Source organism: Zootoca vivipara, chromosome 13 (genome assembly GCF_963506605.1).
Source record: "Zootoca vivipara chromosome 13, rZooViv1.1, whole genome shotgun sequence".
Classification (NCBI taxonomy): Eukaryota; Metazoa; Chordata; class Lepidosauria; order Squamata; family Lacertidae; genus Zootoca; species Zootoca vivipara.
In genome coordinates this window covers 51,814,390-51,829,369 of record NC_083288.1, presented here as the reverse complement: position 1 = coordinate 51,829,369, position 14,980 = coordinate 51,814,390, and the positions used below count along the sequence as shown (strand labels likewise).

The 14,980-nt window shown below is 46.4% G+C and overlaps 1 protein-coding gene across 1 annotated transcript in view; it reads right to left on the bottom strand.

Annotated features, from left to right (window-relative positions):
• Positions 1-13,642, bottom strand: part of CHRNB1 (cholinergic receptor nicotinic beta 1 subunit) — a 46,136-nt gene extending 32,494 nt beyond the window's left edge. The window contains exons 1-4 of the mRNA XM_060281933.1: positions 13,560-13,642; positions 11,278-11,417; positions 7,050-7,094; positions 6,410-6,519 (exon numbers count right to left, since the gene is read on the bottom strand). Of these exons, the coding sequence (XP_060137916.1) occupies positions 6,410-6,519; positions 7,050-7,094; positions 11,278-11,417; positions 13,560-13,611 (347 nt within the window). The 5' untranslated portion in view covers positions 13,612-13,642. The remainder of the gene's footprint in view (positions 1-6,409; positions 6,520-7,049; positions 7,095-11,277; positions 11,418-13,559) is intronic.
• Between the last annotated feature and the right edge of the window lie 1,338 nt (positions 13,643-14,980).

Here is a 14,980-nt window from a genome sequence, read left to right as displayed (position 1 = left end):
AGGGCGGCTCACACCAATAAAATTACAATAAAACATAAAAAGCAATTAATTAAAATACAGATTAAAATACAGTATTAAAATTTAAAATGCAGCCTCATTTTGAGTAGACAAATTCAAGCCATGAGGGAGGAAAAACACAGGGGTCAGGCTAAGTCCAACCCAAAGTCCATCCTTAAATAAGTCCATCCTTAAATAAGAGACATGGGGGAATGATCAACGGTCTTCAATGTCTGTATACTAATGCACAGAGCATGGGAAATAAACAAGATGAACTTGAGCTCTTGGTACAGCAAACTAAATATGACATAATAGGCATCACTGAAACCTGGTGGGATGAGTCTCATGACTGGAATGTAGTAATAGAGGGATACAATCTATTTAAAAGAAATAGACCAAACAGGAAAGGAGGAGGAGTAGCTTTATATGTTAGGGATATGTATACCTGTGAAGAGATCCAGGATTTAAAACTTCAAAGCCAAATTGAGAGTATCTGGGTCAAAATTAAGGGAGAGAAAAACAACAGTGATCTCATTGTGGGAGTTTACTATAGATCCCCAAGCCAAACTGAGGACACAGATGATGCCTTCCTGGAACAGATGGCCAAGCATTCCAAAGGAAGTGAGATAGTAGTAATGGGGGATTTCAACTATCCTGATATTTGTTGGATGTCAAACTCAGCCAAGAGCATAAGGTCGAACAGATTCCTCACTGGCCTTGCAGACAACTTCATTGTCCAGAAAGTGGGAGAAGCAACAAGAGGATCAGCCATTTTAGATCTGGTCCTAACCAATAGTGATGACTTGGTTAGTGGGGTAGGAGTGGCAGGATCATTAGGTGGGAGTGACCATGCTCTTCTGGAGTTTATTATCCAGCGGAAAGGAGCAACCAAGCATACTAAGGTCCAAATTCTAGACTTTAAGAAAGCCGACTTCAGAAAACTTAGGGAAACGCTGGGTGAAATCCCATGGACAGTAATACTAAAAGGGAAGGGAGTTCATGATGGTTGGGAGTTTGTTAAAAGGGAGATATTAAAAGCACAACTTCAGGCAATACCAATGAGACGGAAACATGGAAGGTGCCTAAAGAAGCCAGGCTGGCTATCTAAAGAACTTTTGACTGAGTTAAGATTTAAAAGGGATATGTACAAAAAATGGAAAAGGGGGGAAATCTCCAGAGAGGAATTCAAACCTATAGCCAGCACGTGTAGAGACAAAGTCAGAAAAGCTAAAGCACAGAATGAACTCAGGCTCGCCAGAGAGGTTAAAAGCAACAAAAAGGGCTTTTATGGGTATGTCCGTAGCAAAAGGAAAAACAAGGAAACAGTGGGGTCACTCAGAGGAGAAGATGGTGAAATGCAAACAGGGGACAGAGAAAGGGCAGAACTCCTCAATGCCTTCTTTGCCTCAGTCTTCTCCAAGAAAGAAAAAAACGCCCGACCTGAAGAATATGGAGCAGATGATTCAGCAGGGGAAACACAGCCCAGAATAAGTAAGGAGGTAGTACAAGAATACTTGGTTAGTTTAGATGTATTCAAGTCTCCAGGGCCAGATGAACTACATCCAAGAGTATTAAAAGAACTGGCAGAGGTGATTTCAGAACCACTGGCAATAATCTTTGAAAATTCCTGGAGAACAGGCGAAGTTCCAGCAGACTGGAGGAGGGCAAATGTTGTCCCTATTTTCAAAAAGGGGAAAAGAGAGGACCCAAACAATTACCGCCCAGTCAGCCTGACATCAATACCAGGAAAGATTCTAGAGCAGATCATTAAGCAAACAGTCTGTGAGCACCTAGAAAGAAACTCTGTGATCACTAAAAGTCAGCATGGGTTCCTGAAAAATAAGTCATGTCAGACTAATCTGATCTCATTTTTTGACAGAATTACAAGCCTGGTAGATGAAGGGAACGCTGTGGATGTAGCCTATCTTGATTTCAGCAAGGCCTTTGACAAGGTGCCCCATGATATTCTTGTAAAGAAGCTGGTAAAATGTGGGCTAGACAATGCTACCATTCAGTGGATTTGTAACTGGCTTACTGGCCGAACCCAAAGGGTGCTCATCAATGGCTCCTCCTCATCCTGGAGAGTAGTGACTAGTGGGGTGCCACAGGGTTCTGTCTTGGGCCCAGTCTTGTTCAACATCTTTATCAATGACTTGGATGATGGGCTTGAGGGCATCCTGAGCAAGTTTGCAGATGACACCAAATTGGGAGGGGTGGCTAACACCCCAGAGGACAGGATCACACTTCAGAATGACCTTAACAGATTAGACAACTGGGCCAAAGCAAACAAGATGAATTTTAACAAGGAGAAATGTAAAGTACTACACTTGGGCAAAAAAAATGAAAGGCACAAATACAGGATGGGAGACACCTGGCTTGAGAGCAGTACATGTGAAAAGGATCTAGGAGTCTTGGTAGACCACAAACTTGAGATGAGTCAGCAGTGTGATGCAGCAGCTAAAAAAGCCAATGCAATTCTGGGCTGCATCAATAGAAGTATAGCATCTAGATCAAGGGAAGTAATAGTACCACTGTATTCTGCTCTGGTCAGACCTCACCTGGAGTACTGTGTCCAGTTCTGGGCACCACAGTTCAAGAAGGATACTGATAAGCTGGAACGTGTCCAGAAGAGGGCAACCAAAATGGTCAAAGGCCTGGAAACGATGCCTTATGAGGAACGGCTTAGGGAGCTGGGTATGTTTAGCCTGGAGAAGAGAAGGTTAAGGGGTGATATGATAACCATGTTCAAATATATAAAAGGATGTCATATAGAGGAGGGAGAAAGGTTGTTTTCTGCTGCTCCAGAGAAGCGGACACGGAGCAACGGATTCAAACTACAAGAAAGAAAATTCCACCTAAACATTAGGAAGAACTTCCTGACAGTAAGAGCTGTTCGGCAGTGGAATTTGCTGCCAAGGAGTGTGGTGGAGTCTCCTTCTTTGGAGGTCTTTAAGCAGAGGCTTGACAGCCATCTGTCAGGAATGCTTTGATGGTGTTTCCTGCTTGGCAGGGGGTTGGACTGGATGGCCCTTGTGGTCTCTTCCAACTCTACGAATCTATGATTCTATGATTCAAAGGCCAGGCGGAACAGCTCTGTCTTGCCAGGCCCTGCGGAAAGAGGACAAATCCCGCAGGGCCCTGGTCTCCTGTGAAAGAGCGTTCCACCAAGTTGGGGCCAATACTGAAAAGGTCCTGGCCCTAGTAGAGGCCAATCTAGCCACCTTATGGCTCGGGGTTTTACATGGCCCAGGTGTGCCATCTCTCTTAGCAAACTTTCCTACAGCTTTGGACATTCGCATCTGATGTTGTGTTAAAATTTCACCTCAATTGGTCAGGCGGTTTTGTTGAACATTGGAGACGAAGGAACATACCCAGTTTACATTTTCTATATCTATATATATATAAAAATGTAAAAATCGTGAAATTCCATTTGACACTTTTCTCCGTAACCGCTTGACCGATCGTCCTGAAATTTTGACACAACGATCCAGGCCACTCCTAGAGCGTTGTTGGGGGCAAAAATCCCTCAAATCGCACACCTGCCCAGGTACAGACCTGCTTTTCCACCAAGTCAAACAGCGCCCTCAAGTGGCGTAGTACCCTCCTCCACCCCCTCCCTTCCTGTGAAATATAAGCCACACCCACAAACCAAATGACATCATCATCAACCAAGCAAATCAAACCTCCAAAGCGGCCATTTTCACACCACTAGGCTTTTCTTTTATGTAGGCCCCTGACAGGCCGGGAGGGGGGGAACCCACAGCAAACCAAGGCTTCCACTAGGGTTTTCTTTTATGTAGGCCCCTTACAGGCGGCGGCGGGGAAACCACCACTAGGCTTTTCTTTTATGTAGGCCCCTGACAGGCCGGGGGGGGGGACCCACAGCAAACCAAGGCTTCCACTAACGTTTTCTTTTATGTAGGTTACAGGCCACTCCAACATCCACTTACACCTTCCAGAGATTCAGGACAACCCCAGGATAAACTACATTCATCTAAAATACAACTGCACAAATCACATTAATTTTTTTTTAAACAAACCCAACCCATAAACTAACAGTTCCTTCTCCAATGGTGGGGGCCAAGGTATGGAGATACAGGGGGGAGGGGCCAACACTCCCCAGGGACAACAGAGGAAAGGCTATCCTACCAAAACACAGGAATGAGCCGGGGTGGAGGGAGGAGGGGCAGGATACGTCATGGATCGGGACAGGATTAGGGGGGGGGGGGGATCACAGGAAAAAACCACATCAACGCGTGGCCGGGTCAGCTAGTACTGTATATAAAAATGTTGGCATTGCGCATGCAGATGTAACAGCCTTTCTCTGTAACTGCTGAACCGTAATGTAACAAATTTGGCCACAACGTTCCATCCCCATCAGGGAGGGATCTTGCATACCCCCCCCCAAAAAAACCCACACCTTTCACACCTAAAATAATGATTAAACACAAAAAGTGGCGCCCAAATTAGACGTCACCAGCAAAAGCTCTGAAGACTCCAGCAGCATCCAATAGAAAGGCAGATCGCCTCCAAAGCTGCGCCGCCAGATGACATCACAGAATTCCACGACAACCAACTGAAAACCGTCCTTTTGCAGCAACAAGGCCCAGCTTTTTCAATAGGCTGCAGCATTGCCAAGCAGGGAAAAACAAACCGAATATGGGGCTTTCACAATTGGGGGGGGGGTGTCACAAGAATGAGGCACAACAAAGGGGGGGAGGAAGAACCCTGAGTCAGCCAAAGCAGTGGGGGGTGGGGACATTTTCAGGAACACGCATGGGTGGCATAGCTGCCAAGTCTCCTGTATTCCCCGGGAATATTTTGTTTTTCCCTGGTTTACATACCGGCCGGGGGGGGCTCCTTCTGCACATGTCTGGAGTCTCTGGACATGCGCAGAAACGATTTCTGGAATGGTGGCCATTTTGGAACTGGGCGGAGCATGCTCAGAAGCGACTTTTGATGCTGCTTTGCCCAGTCCAGTTCCAAAATGGCCGTAGTGCGACTTCTGGCGCGGTGGCCATTTTGGAACTGGGCAGAGCAGCATCAAAAGTCGCTTCTGAGCATGCTCCGCCCAGTTCCAAAATGGCGGCAGCGCTACTTCCGATCTGGATATCCCTTATTTTTCCGGCAGGAACTTGGCAGGTATGGGGGGGGAGTCTTGTTTTTGCAACCTACAGTAGGGGAGTCAGGGTTGGGACAGGGCAGATGAGGGAACTCTAAAGGGGGACTCTGAAGGTCCATTTAACAGAAAAAGGTCCACTTAACAAAAACCCACAGCAACGCGTGGCCGAGCCAGCTAGTTATATACCAGTATTATAGATAATGAGATAAGAATCCAATGTCTCTATTCAGACCAGGTCTCTCCATGGTTTTAAGTTTGGTAATGAGTTACAATTCAGCAAATTTTCTTTCCAGTCTATTTCTGAAATTCTTTTGTAATAAGACAGCTACCGTATTTTGAGATCTTGTATAGAATGTCCTGGGAGATTGAAGTGTTCTCCTACTTGTTTCTCTGTCTTGTGATTCCCATAGCTGCCAAGTACCCCGTTTTCCCTGGGAAACCCCCGTTTTTACTTAACTTTTCCCGGTGGTCCCCCGTATCACTTCGTCTCCCATTTTTCTCCGTTATTTTCTCCTGCCGGCAGCCATTTTTTTCTTTGCCCTTCTATGGGCACCAAAAATGGCCGTCGGCGGCTTCAAAAGTTGCATCTACGCATGTCCGGAAGTGCATAGACGCGACTTCCGGTGTTGGCCATTTTTGGTGCCCATAGAAGGGCAAAGCGACACCGGAAGTTACGTCGACGCACTTCCTGACATGCGTACAAGCGACTTTCGAAGCCGGCGGCGGCCATTTTTGGTGCCCATAGAAGGGCAAAGCGACACCGGAAGTTACGTCGACGCAACTTCCGGTGTCACACGGCTGCCGGTCCCGGATTCTGCAGTCTGGGACTTGGAAGGTAAGGTGATTCCTGATGTCAGATTTATGTCCATACTGTGTCCTAACCTACTGTGAGGTAGGTTAGGCTCTGCAAGGCCACTCAGTGAGCTTCATGGCAAAGTAGGGATTTGAGCCCAGAAATCCTATTGGGAAGAAACCCTATCTGTGTTTGGAATGTGGAAAGAGCTTCAGTCAGAAGGAAAATCTCATTTCCCATCAAAGAAGTCACACTGGGGAGAAACCATTTCTCCCCAGTGTGGTGAATTAGAGGCTGCAGAGTCAGGCCAGTGGCCCATAATAAGAATTTAATCACAATTTATTAATTGTGGGTCTCCCCAGATGCCCATTATGGGAAGGCCGTATTATCGCATTATATGGGAAGGTGAGGGATCCCTGCTGGGAACAGCCTATCCCTTCCCCGCAGATCGCTTCCTTTTGACAGTGCCAAGGTTTCTAGTCCTCATTGCCACTCACTTGTTCATTAGGACGATATTTGGCAGCCAGACGTCGTCTGAGAAAAGCCTGATGGACGTGATGCCGTCATAGTCGTCGGGGTCCCAGACGAGGCGGTAGTCGATCCACGTCTGGTAGCCACAGTGAGAGAAAAAGATGTGTTTTATATTGAGAGGGAGATGAGACAGACATAGGAGGACAGATCAGAGGGCGGTTATCACTCCCAGAAAAGTTCCAGTGGACATACCACTGCATGATGCTTTCTAAACACCCCCTTAAGCAGGCAAGTCCAAAGTCCTGGGCTAAAACCCTAAAAAAGCTCAAAAACTTCAGGGTAAAATTGTAATTAAAAAAAAAAGCTCAACAACTGTAGGGTAAACTTCAGTCCTAAAACTTTGGTGTAAAATTGGAAAAAAGCTCAACAACTTTGGCCGGCCCTCACACATGCTTACTTCATTAAATCTGGCCCTCTTTGAAAAAAACGTTTGGACACCCCTGAATTCTGTGCCTTTGGAATTGCAGTCGGCGGAGACACCTTGGAACAAAACTGAAGTTGGATCACTTTCTGGCACTTACCAAAAAAGGGGAGAAGCGTTTGTTTGTCAGGGAGGCAGAGAGAGAGAGAGAGAGAGAGAGAGAGAGATTTTTTATTTCCACCTACCAGATCCAAATAGACTTTGGTCGTCAGTTCCTCGTCTTTCTCTGCCTGAAGAAACAAAGAAGAAAAGGAAAGGATCGTCTGAATTCAGAGCGCTAACGGTTGGCCACGCTTGCAAGAAGCCAGTGTTTTGGTATGGCATCAGCTACCTTTGGAACTCCCTGCCTCTTGACTCTTTTTGGCACCTGCTAAGAATATTCTCATTCAGACAAGTTTTTAACCTGTTCACGTTTCGTATACTTTTAACCATCACTGTACGCTTTTTCTTACACTTTTGTCTCTATTTGTAAACCACTTTGAGAGGGTGTCGTAGTGGTTAGAGCAGGGGTCAGCAAACTTTTTCAGCAGGGGGCCGGTCCACTGTCCCTCACACCACCTTGTGGTGGACTGGACTATATATGGGGGGCGGAATGAACAAATTCCTATGCCCCACAAATAACCCAGAGATGCATTTTAAATAAAAGCACACATTCTACTCATGTGAAAACACGCTGATTCCCAGACCGTACGCGGGCCGGATTGAGAAGGCGATTGGGCCAGATCTGGCCCCCGGGCCTTAGTTTGCCTACCCATGTTTTAAACCAGGCATCCCCAAACTTCAGCCCTCCAGATGTTTTGGACTACAATTCCCATCATCCTGACCACTGGTCCTCTTAGCTAGGGATCATGGGAGTTGTAGGCCAAAACATCTGGAGGGCTGCAGTTTGGGGATGCCTCTTTTAAACCATCGCTGTACTCTTTATCTTACACTTTTGTCTTTCCCCGTAAACCACTTTGAGAGGGTGTTGTGGTGGTTAGAGTATCGGACTAGGAGAGAGACCAGGGTCCAAATTTGCACCTGGCCATGAAGCCTACTGGGTGTCACTTTGCAGCGGTGGCGGGGGGGGGGGGCGGGACAGTCACAACCTGCCTCGCAGGGTTGATGTGGGAACTAAATGAGGAATGGGGATTAAACCATGTATGCACTTGCCTTGAACTCCTTGGAGCGTGTGGAGGGAAGGTAGGATATAAAGGCAATAAATGAAAAAACCATATTTCCCCTCCCACCATCGTGCAGTGTATAAACTTTATGAAATCATATACATAAATGAAATCATATAAATGACACCCACCCACCCTGAGAATCTATGCAGTAATTTGCAGCCATTTCCTGCTAGACTGATGCTCACAAGCCGCGTCATCAAAATAAAGTAATTCTTGCCCATCTGGAGACTGAAGGTGGTGTAAGAATTGATGGTCTCAAATATATAAAGTAAATGTTCACAAATGTACAAGGCAAACACATACATAAGTATATAAAATAGAACAGGAGAGCAATCCTGAAGCCATTTTGACTCTCCCAATGACCTCAAATATTCCTCTGCAGTAAAGGAGGCAAATGGGGAAAGCCTTCCCGTTGCCTTTTCGCTTGCAAATCCTGTCTTAAGGGCGTATTTGTGTAGGAATAGGGTGAGCCAGTGACCTGGACTCAGGAACTAAAGTATTAACCATCACAAAAGAATGGCCAGGCTGCCCAGGTAATGCAATCAGTGACCATTATCAGGTATCCTGGTAGGCAAGATTTCTGCTGTGGATGCCTCCTTCTGTGATGTACGTATTATGTTTTCTTGGGCTACAGGGTGGGCAATTTCAAGAGTCTATACAAGGGCTTGAGCACCATTTTTCAGGGTTCTCCTCCCTCCTGCAAGTGGTGAGTGAGGACCCTGTTGCAACAGTTCCTCGAATAAAGATCAGGCTCACTAGCCACTTTGCTTCTCAATATTCTCTGGTTGGCCTCTGTTATTTTCTCCTACCAATAGAGAACCCACTTAAGGACTCTATACGGGCTCTTGGATAACCCATAAGGGAAAAGGAGCAGCTGTTTTTTTCTTATAACAAAGGCTATTGCCGTATTTTTCCGTGTATAAGATTAGGCTTTGTTTTTGTGTTTTTCACCAAAAAATGAGGTTTAAAATTGGGGCTTGTCTAATACACGGGTAGTGGTGAGGGGGTGCTTTCTTATTTCGGAGTCCGCAAAAAAATAGGGGGCATCTTATACATGGGGGCGTCTTATACACGGAAAAAATATGGTAAATTATAATTTGAATTGGCTGCTGTGTGGTTCTATCCCAACTAGAAACGACAGTCTGGAAGGGTAGGAGAAACTGGGCTTGGAGACGTGCTTTCATTCTATCTCGCTGTAATTAAGGAAGGATATTGGGCTTAGGAAGGAAATTGGGACCATTCCTAGAGGAAAGGGAGGATGAGCTGAGAGGTCGACAGGAAGGCCTGCCTGCCTCCAGGATTCGGCTATTAATAGCCAGGCTTTTCAGCTGTTGAGCTGCTGCCCGTTAACTGTTTCCTGGCCCAAGCCCAGAGGAGACATTGAATCATCGGATTGTAGAGTTGGAGGGGACCCAGAGGGTCATCTAGCCCAACCGCCCTAGTCAGACCCCGCCTGGAGTCCTGCTGCGTGCGGTTCTGGGCGCCCCAGTTTAAGACGGGTGTTGACAAGCTGGAAGGTGCGCAGAAGTGGGCGACCGAGAGGATAAAGGGTCTGGAAACTGACTCTTAGGAGGAGCGGTTGGGGGAGTTGGGGATGTTTAGCCCGGAGAAGAGAGGAAATGAGGGCCATCTTCAAAAATCTGAAGGGCTGACATAATCCTTAGGGTCCTGTGTTCGAGCCCCATGTTGGGCAAATGTTTTCTGCATTGCAGGGGCTTGGACTGGATGACCCTTGGGGTCCCTTCCAACTCTACAATCCCATGATTCCATGACCAAACATTAGGAAGAAATTTCTTGTTTTTCTTCATACTTTTCAAGTTTATACATTTCATTAGTTTTCCAATCAATTTAACATTTCAAAGTTTGACTTCCTTCCCCCTCTTTCTGCGGCTCCTTAAATTTCTCGTTTTAATATCTTCTGCATGTCCAAATTCAGTTAGTTTGCTCATTTAATTCTCTACTTTAAATATCTACTCTTATGAACCTGCAGGTTATTACAATAATCCTGCCAATGTTTTCATCTCTTTGCAATTTATCAGTAAATATTCAATGAACCTTTTTTGTTCTTTTATATAAAAAAAGTTTGTTATCTTGATTTCTTATTCTTCTGGTAAGTTCCGCCATTTTTGCGTATTCCGTAATTACTTGTATCCATTCTTCCTTTGCTGGGAGTTCTGCTTCTTGCCACTTTTGGGCAAGTAGCATTCTTATACTGCTGTAGTAGCAGACATAAATAGATTTCTATACGATTAAGTAGTTCTGTCCCTATGATTCCCAAAAGAAAAGCTTCTAGTTTTTTGGGGTTTTTTTTTTTACAAAAGTTATTTTGAACGTCCTTTTCAATTCATTGTACATCATTTCCCAGGAACCTTTAACCTTGCTACAAGACCGCCACATATGATAAAAAGAATCTTCTTTCTCTTTACATTCCAAACACTTGTTTCATTTAGATTTTTGCTACTTTCCTCAGTGTTAGATTCCAGCAATATATCATTTTCATATAATTTAGGAAGAACTTTCTGATGGCAAGAGCCATTTGACTGCGGAATGGACTCCCTAAGGCATAGCTGCCAAGTCTCCCGTTTTCCCCGGGAAATCCCCGTTTTCCCAGCTGTTCCTAGCTGAAAAAACGGAATTTTTTTTGTTTCCCCCCGGTTTATTCTGGCGCGGCGGCCTTTTTGGAACTGGGTGGAGCATGCTCAGAAGCGAGTTTTGATGCTGCTCTGCCCAGTTCCAAAATGGCTGCAGTGCGACTTCTGGCGCGGCGGCCATTTTGGAACTGGGCAAAGCAGCATCAAAAGTCACTTCTGAGCATGCTCCGCCCAGTTCCAAAATGGCGGCAGCACTACTTCCGGTCTGCTATTTCCGGCCCGGTCCCTTATTTCTCTGACAGCAACTTCGCGGGTATACCTAAGGTGGTGACAGACTCTCCTTTGTTGGAGGTTTTGAAGCAGCGATTCGATGGCCACCTGCCAGGGATGCTTTAGCTGCGATTCCTGGTTGGATTGGATGACCTTTGGGGGTCCCTTCGAACTCTACAATTTCAGATTCTATGAACCGCCTGCAATGCAGGAATCAGCCCCACATCTTGAAAAGGAAGCCAGGCTGCCCTCTGCAGGCCGCGCATGGCAGTAGCAGCAGCAGCAGCAGGGTTCTGATTGGCTGCCATGCCGCCACGCCTCCCCCTGCTGGCGGCTCCAAGTGCTGCACCCTCCAAGCCGCCAGGTCCAGAAGACCATTCGCTCACCAGACTGATCAGCTGCGAGAGGGACATCCCGATGCGGACGGGGACTCTGTCGTCGACGCTGCGGACGGGGAGGACCGTCTTGGAGTAGTTCTGGGAGAGTTTCGCCACCAGGCGGCCCTCGACTTCTGAGCAGCTCACAACTAGAGAGTGAGAGAGAGAGAGAAAGAGAGAGAATGCAGGTGAAACTAGGAAAATTAGAATACCATCGAAAAGTGCATTTATTTCAGTTATGCAACTTATTATTTTTAATTTTTCTTTTAATTTTTACAAATGCTTTCTTTTGGAAATTCCACAGTCATAGAACAAATAGTTACAGTAATACAAAAATAAACAAAAAATAAACATCACTATTACATTTCATTAATTACGTTCCATTTATAATTGACCCGCCTAACGACAAATAATTACAATGACAACACATAAAGGCTTGACATATCTTGCTTTGCATGTCATGCATCTATCTCATATATTGGTTTCACCTTTTAAGTTGCATTACTGAAATAAATGCACTTTTCGATGATATTTTAATTTTCCGAGTTTCACCTGTACAGTATGGAAGCAGGAGACGGTTACCCCTGCCTGCCTGCCTCTCAGTTTGTCTTCTGCAATCGGGCAGATCACAGGCCATTGGGAAGGGCCAACCTTTGAATGGAACAGAGGTGTTGGAAGGGACCCCCAAGGGCCATCTAGACCAACCCCCCGCAATGCAGCGAATACCTGAAAAATCCCCAACGGACGGCCACCTTGCCCCTCTTTAAAAGTCTCTGATGAATCCCAGAATTGTGGCATTGGAAGGGATTTCTATTTTATTTTAAAGCAAGCTTATTTTTTATTATATTTCTGTTTTAGAATATTCACTTAAACAACCTTAAAATATCAACAGCTTCCCTTCCTCTCTTTCCGTGGTTCATTTTGCACAACACAAATCCCTGCGTATTTTACATAAACTGAACCATTCAGTATTCCATTATTACATCCATCAAAAGGTATTTACACTGTTGAATTTATCTTAACGCTGCCCGTGTTTTCAAACAGAAGGGATCTCCAAGGATCATCTAGCTGAACCCCCTGCAATGCAGAAATCACTTCTATTTAGCGCCCATGGCGTTGTCTTGTCTCGCCACCATTTCTGCATCCTGGATCTGCTAACAGTTATCAAGGCCTGTAGTTATTTTACATTTATCCTGGTGTTTAAACGGCTAACTTACCTTACTGCTGGCCTAAAAGGTGGAATGTGCATTATATTATTTGCACTTGTGTCTATCCATGATTTATTTATTTTTTGCTTGTTAAATTCATACCCCATCTGTTCCTCCGAGAAGCTCAAATACCTCTCCCCCTCCTCATTGAATCCCCACAGCAGCCCTGTGAGTTCGGCCAGGCTGAGGGACGGTGCCTACGATCCAATGAGCTTTGTAGCTGAGTGGGGATTCGAACCCAGGCCTCTTGTGGGTCATGGTGCGGCACTCTAACCACCGCACCGCACTGCCTCTCTTTAGGGATGCTGTAAACCACTCGGAGGTTTGTTTGAAAGAAGAAGCAGAATCATTATAATAAACACCGCCATTTAAAATGACACTCATCGGTGCTGAATTACCCAACAACCAGAGAGAGCACCAGCAAAGCACAAAACAACCAAGATTTTTCAAATAAAATAATAATAATTTGACATTTGGTAATTCAAGAAAAGCATCAATGCAGTTGTAGAAACTTTGTAGGACTTTATTATCCTCCATGCCACGCTTCCCCCTCATTTTTTGTTCTCCTTTTATTACTCATCCTTCATGCGGGGGAAATCAGATCTTGTGCACTGCAACGAATCCCTTTCATTTCATTTTCTGAATTTCTAAACTTTACATTCTTTTTATGACATGTTAAGGAGGGCGCCAAGATCCTTCCCGGGCCTCTAGAAATCCCGAATCAATAAACGAGCCTGCGCCCAATTCTCCAGGCTGCAAATATATATATATATTGAGTCCGGGGGGGGGGGGGTTCCACGACGATCCAAACAGAGGTTTTTATTGCTCCCTTCTCACACTTATGTTTTCCTCCGAGAAGTGTGAGTGATGTGGTGCGTGCTCCCCCATTTCCTCCTTACAACCACCCTGCAAGGGAGGCCAGGCGCAGAGAGGCAATTATGGGCTTTTTGTGCTCGAGTGGGGGATTCGAACCCGGGCCCGACAACCCTAACCACTACACCGACTCCCCAAAGCCCCTCTCCCACACCGCAGGCTGAACTTTCCCAGGAGGAAAAAAAAAAAGCACCAGCGCCCACAACTCACCCAGGGCAGAGAGAGACCACAGGAGACCCCAAAGGATGGCTCGGCCCGCCATGATATTGCTTGTTTATCTGCGAGGTCCCAGAAGAAGTGACACCCCTCACCCCACAGCCCCTTCCCCCAAAGCCAAGCAACAGCATCTTATTGGCCTCGGCACCTGTCCGTCAGCGGGAAACTGAAACGGACAGCAGGCTTTGTCCGGGGAGCCAGGATTGTGTTACTCTGGTTGGCATCTCACAGCTGTTGTGGGATTTCCGGCCAGGCCACCTGTTCCAAAAAAAGGCCCTCCAGAAAAGGATTTATTTCATTTTTTTTTTAAAAAAACCCTCTCTCGCTGCAGGATTGCAACCCAGGCCATATCCAGCCCACCAGTCCTGCCTTCCTTCGAGCCACTTTGCCAGGCTCTGGCAGGCAGCCTTTCTCCACTCGGTTTCAAAACATGGAAGTGGATCGTAGGAGGAAACTGGAGCCGGAAGAAGAAAGCAGCAGCCAGGCTTGAGGAAACCGGGAGTTTGGAACGGGGAGTTCTCAGGAAAGGCTGGAGATGGAGCCACACTGGACTGGAGCCAAAGCTATATATACCCAGGTGGCGCTGTGGGTTAAACCACTGAGCGTAGGGCTTGCTGATCAGAAGGTCGGCGGTTCGAATCCCTGCGACGGGGTGAGCTCCCGTTGCTCGGTCCCAGCTCCTGCCAACCTAGCAGTTCGAAAGCACGTCAAAATGCAAGTAGATAAATAGGAACCGCTACAGGGGGAAGGTAAACGGCGTTTCCATGTGCTGCTCTGGTTTGCCAGAAGCGGCTTAGTCATGCTGGCCACATGATCTGGAAGCTATACGCCGGCTCCCTTGGCCAATAATGCGAGATGAGCGCGCAACCCCAGAGTCGGTCACGACTGGACCTAATGGTCAAGGGTTCCTTTACCTTTACTTTCATATATATTTGCACTGGAAAAGGACTCCCGTTCAATCCCTAGGAGCAGATATAAGAAGCTCAGGAGAGCCCTGCTAGATCAGGCCAATAGCCCATCTAATCACAGAATCGTAGAGTTGGAAGGGATCTCCAAAGGTCATCCAGCCCAACCCCCTGCAGTGCAGGAATCTTTTGCCCAATGTGGGGCTCGAACCTACAACCCTGAGATCGAGAGTCTCGTGCTCTACCAACTGAGCTGGTCTCACTCCAGCATCCTGCCCTCGCAGTGGCCAAGCTGGTGACCGTTATGTGAAACCCGACAAGCAGGATTCGAACACAAGTGCAGCTCTCCCCTCCTGTGGCTCCTTAACAACAGACCTTCAGATGCAGAGCCATCATGGCTAGTAGCCACCTGTAGCTTTTATCCTCACTGGATTTGACCAGTCCTGCGTCCAGTTTGGTAGCCATTGCTGCCTCAAGTGGCAGGGAGTTCCACAGTTTAACGATGCACTG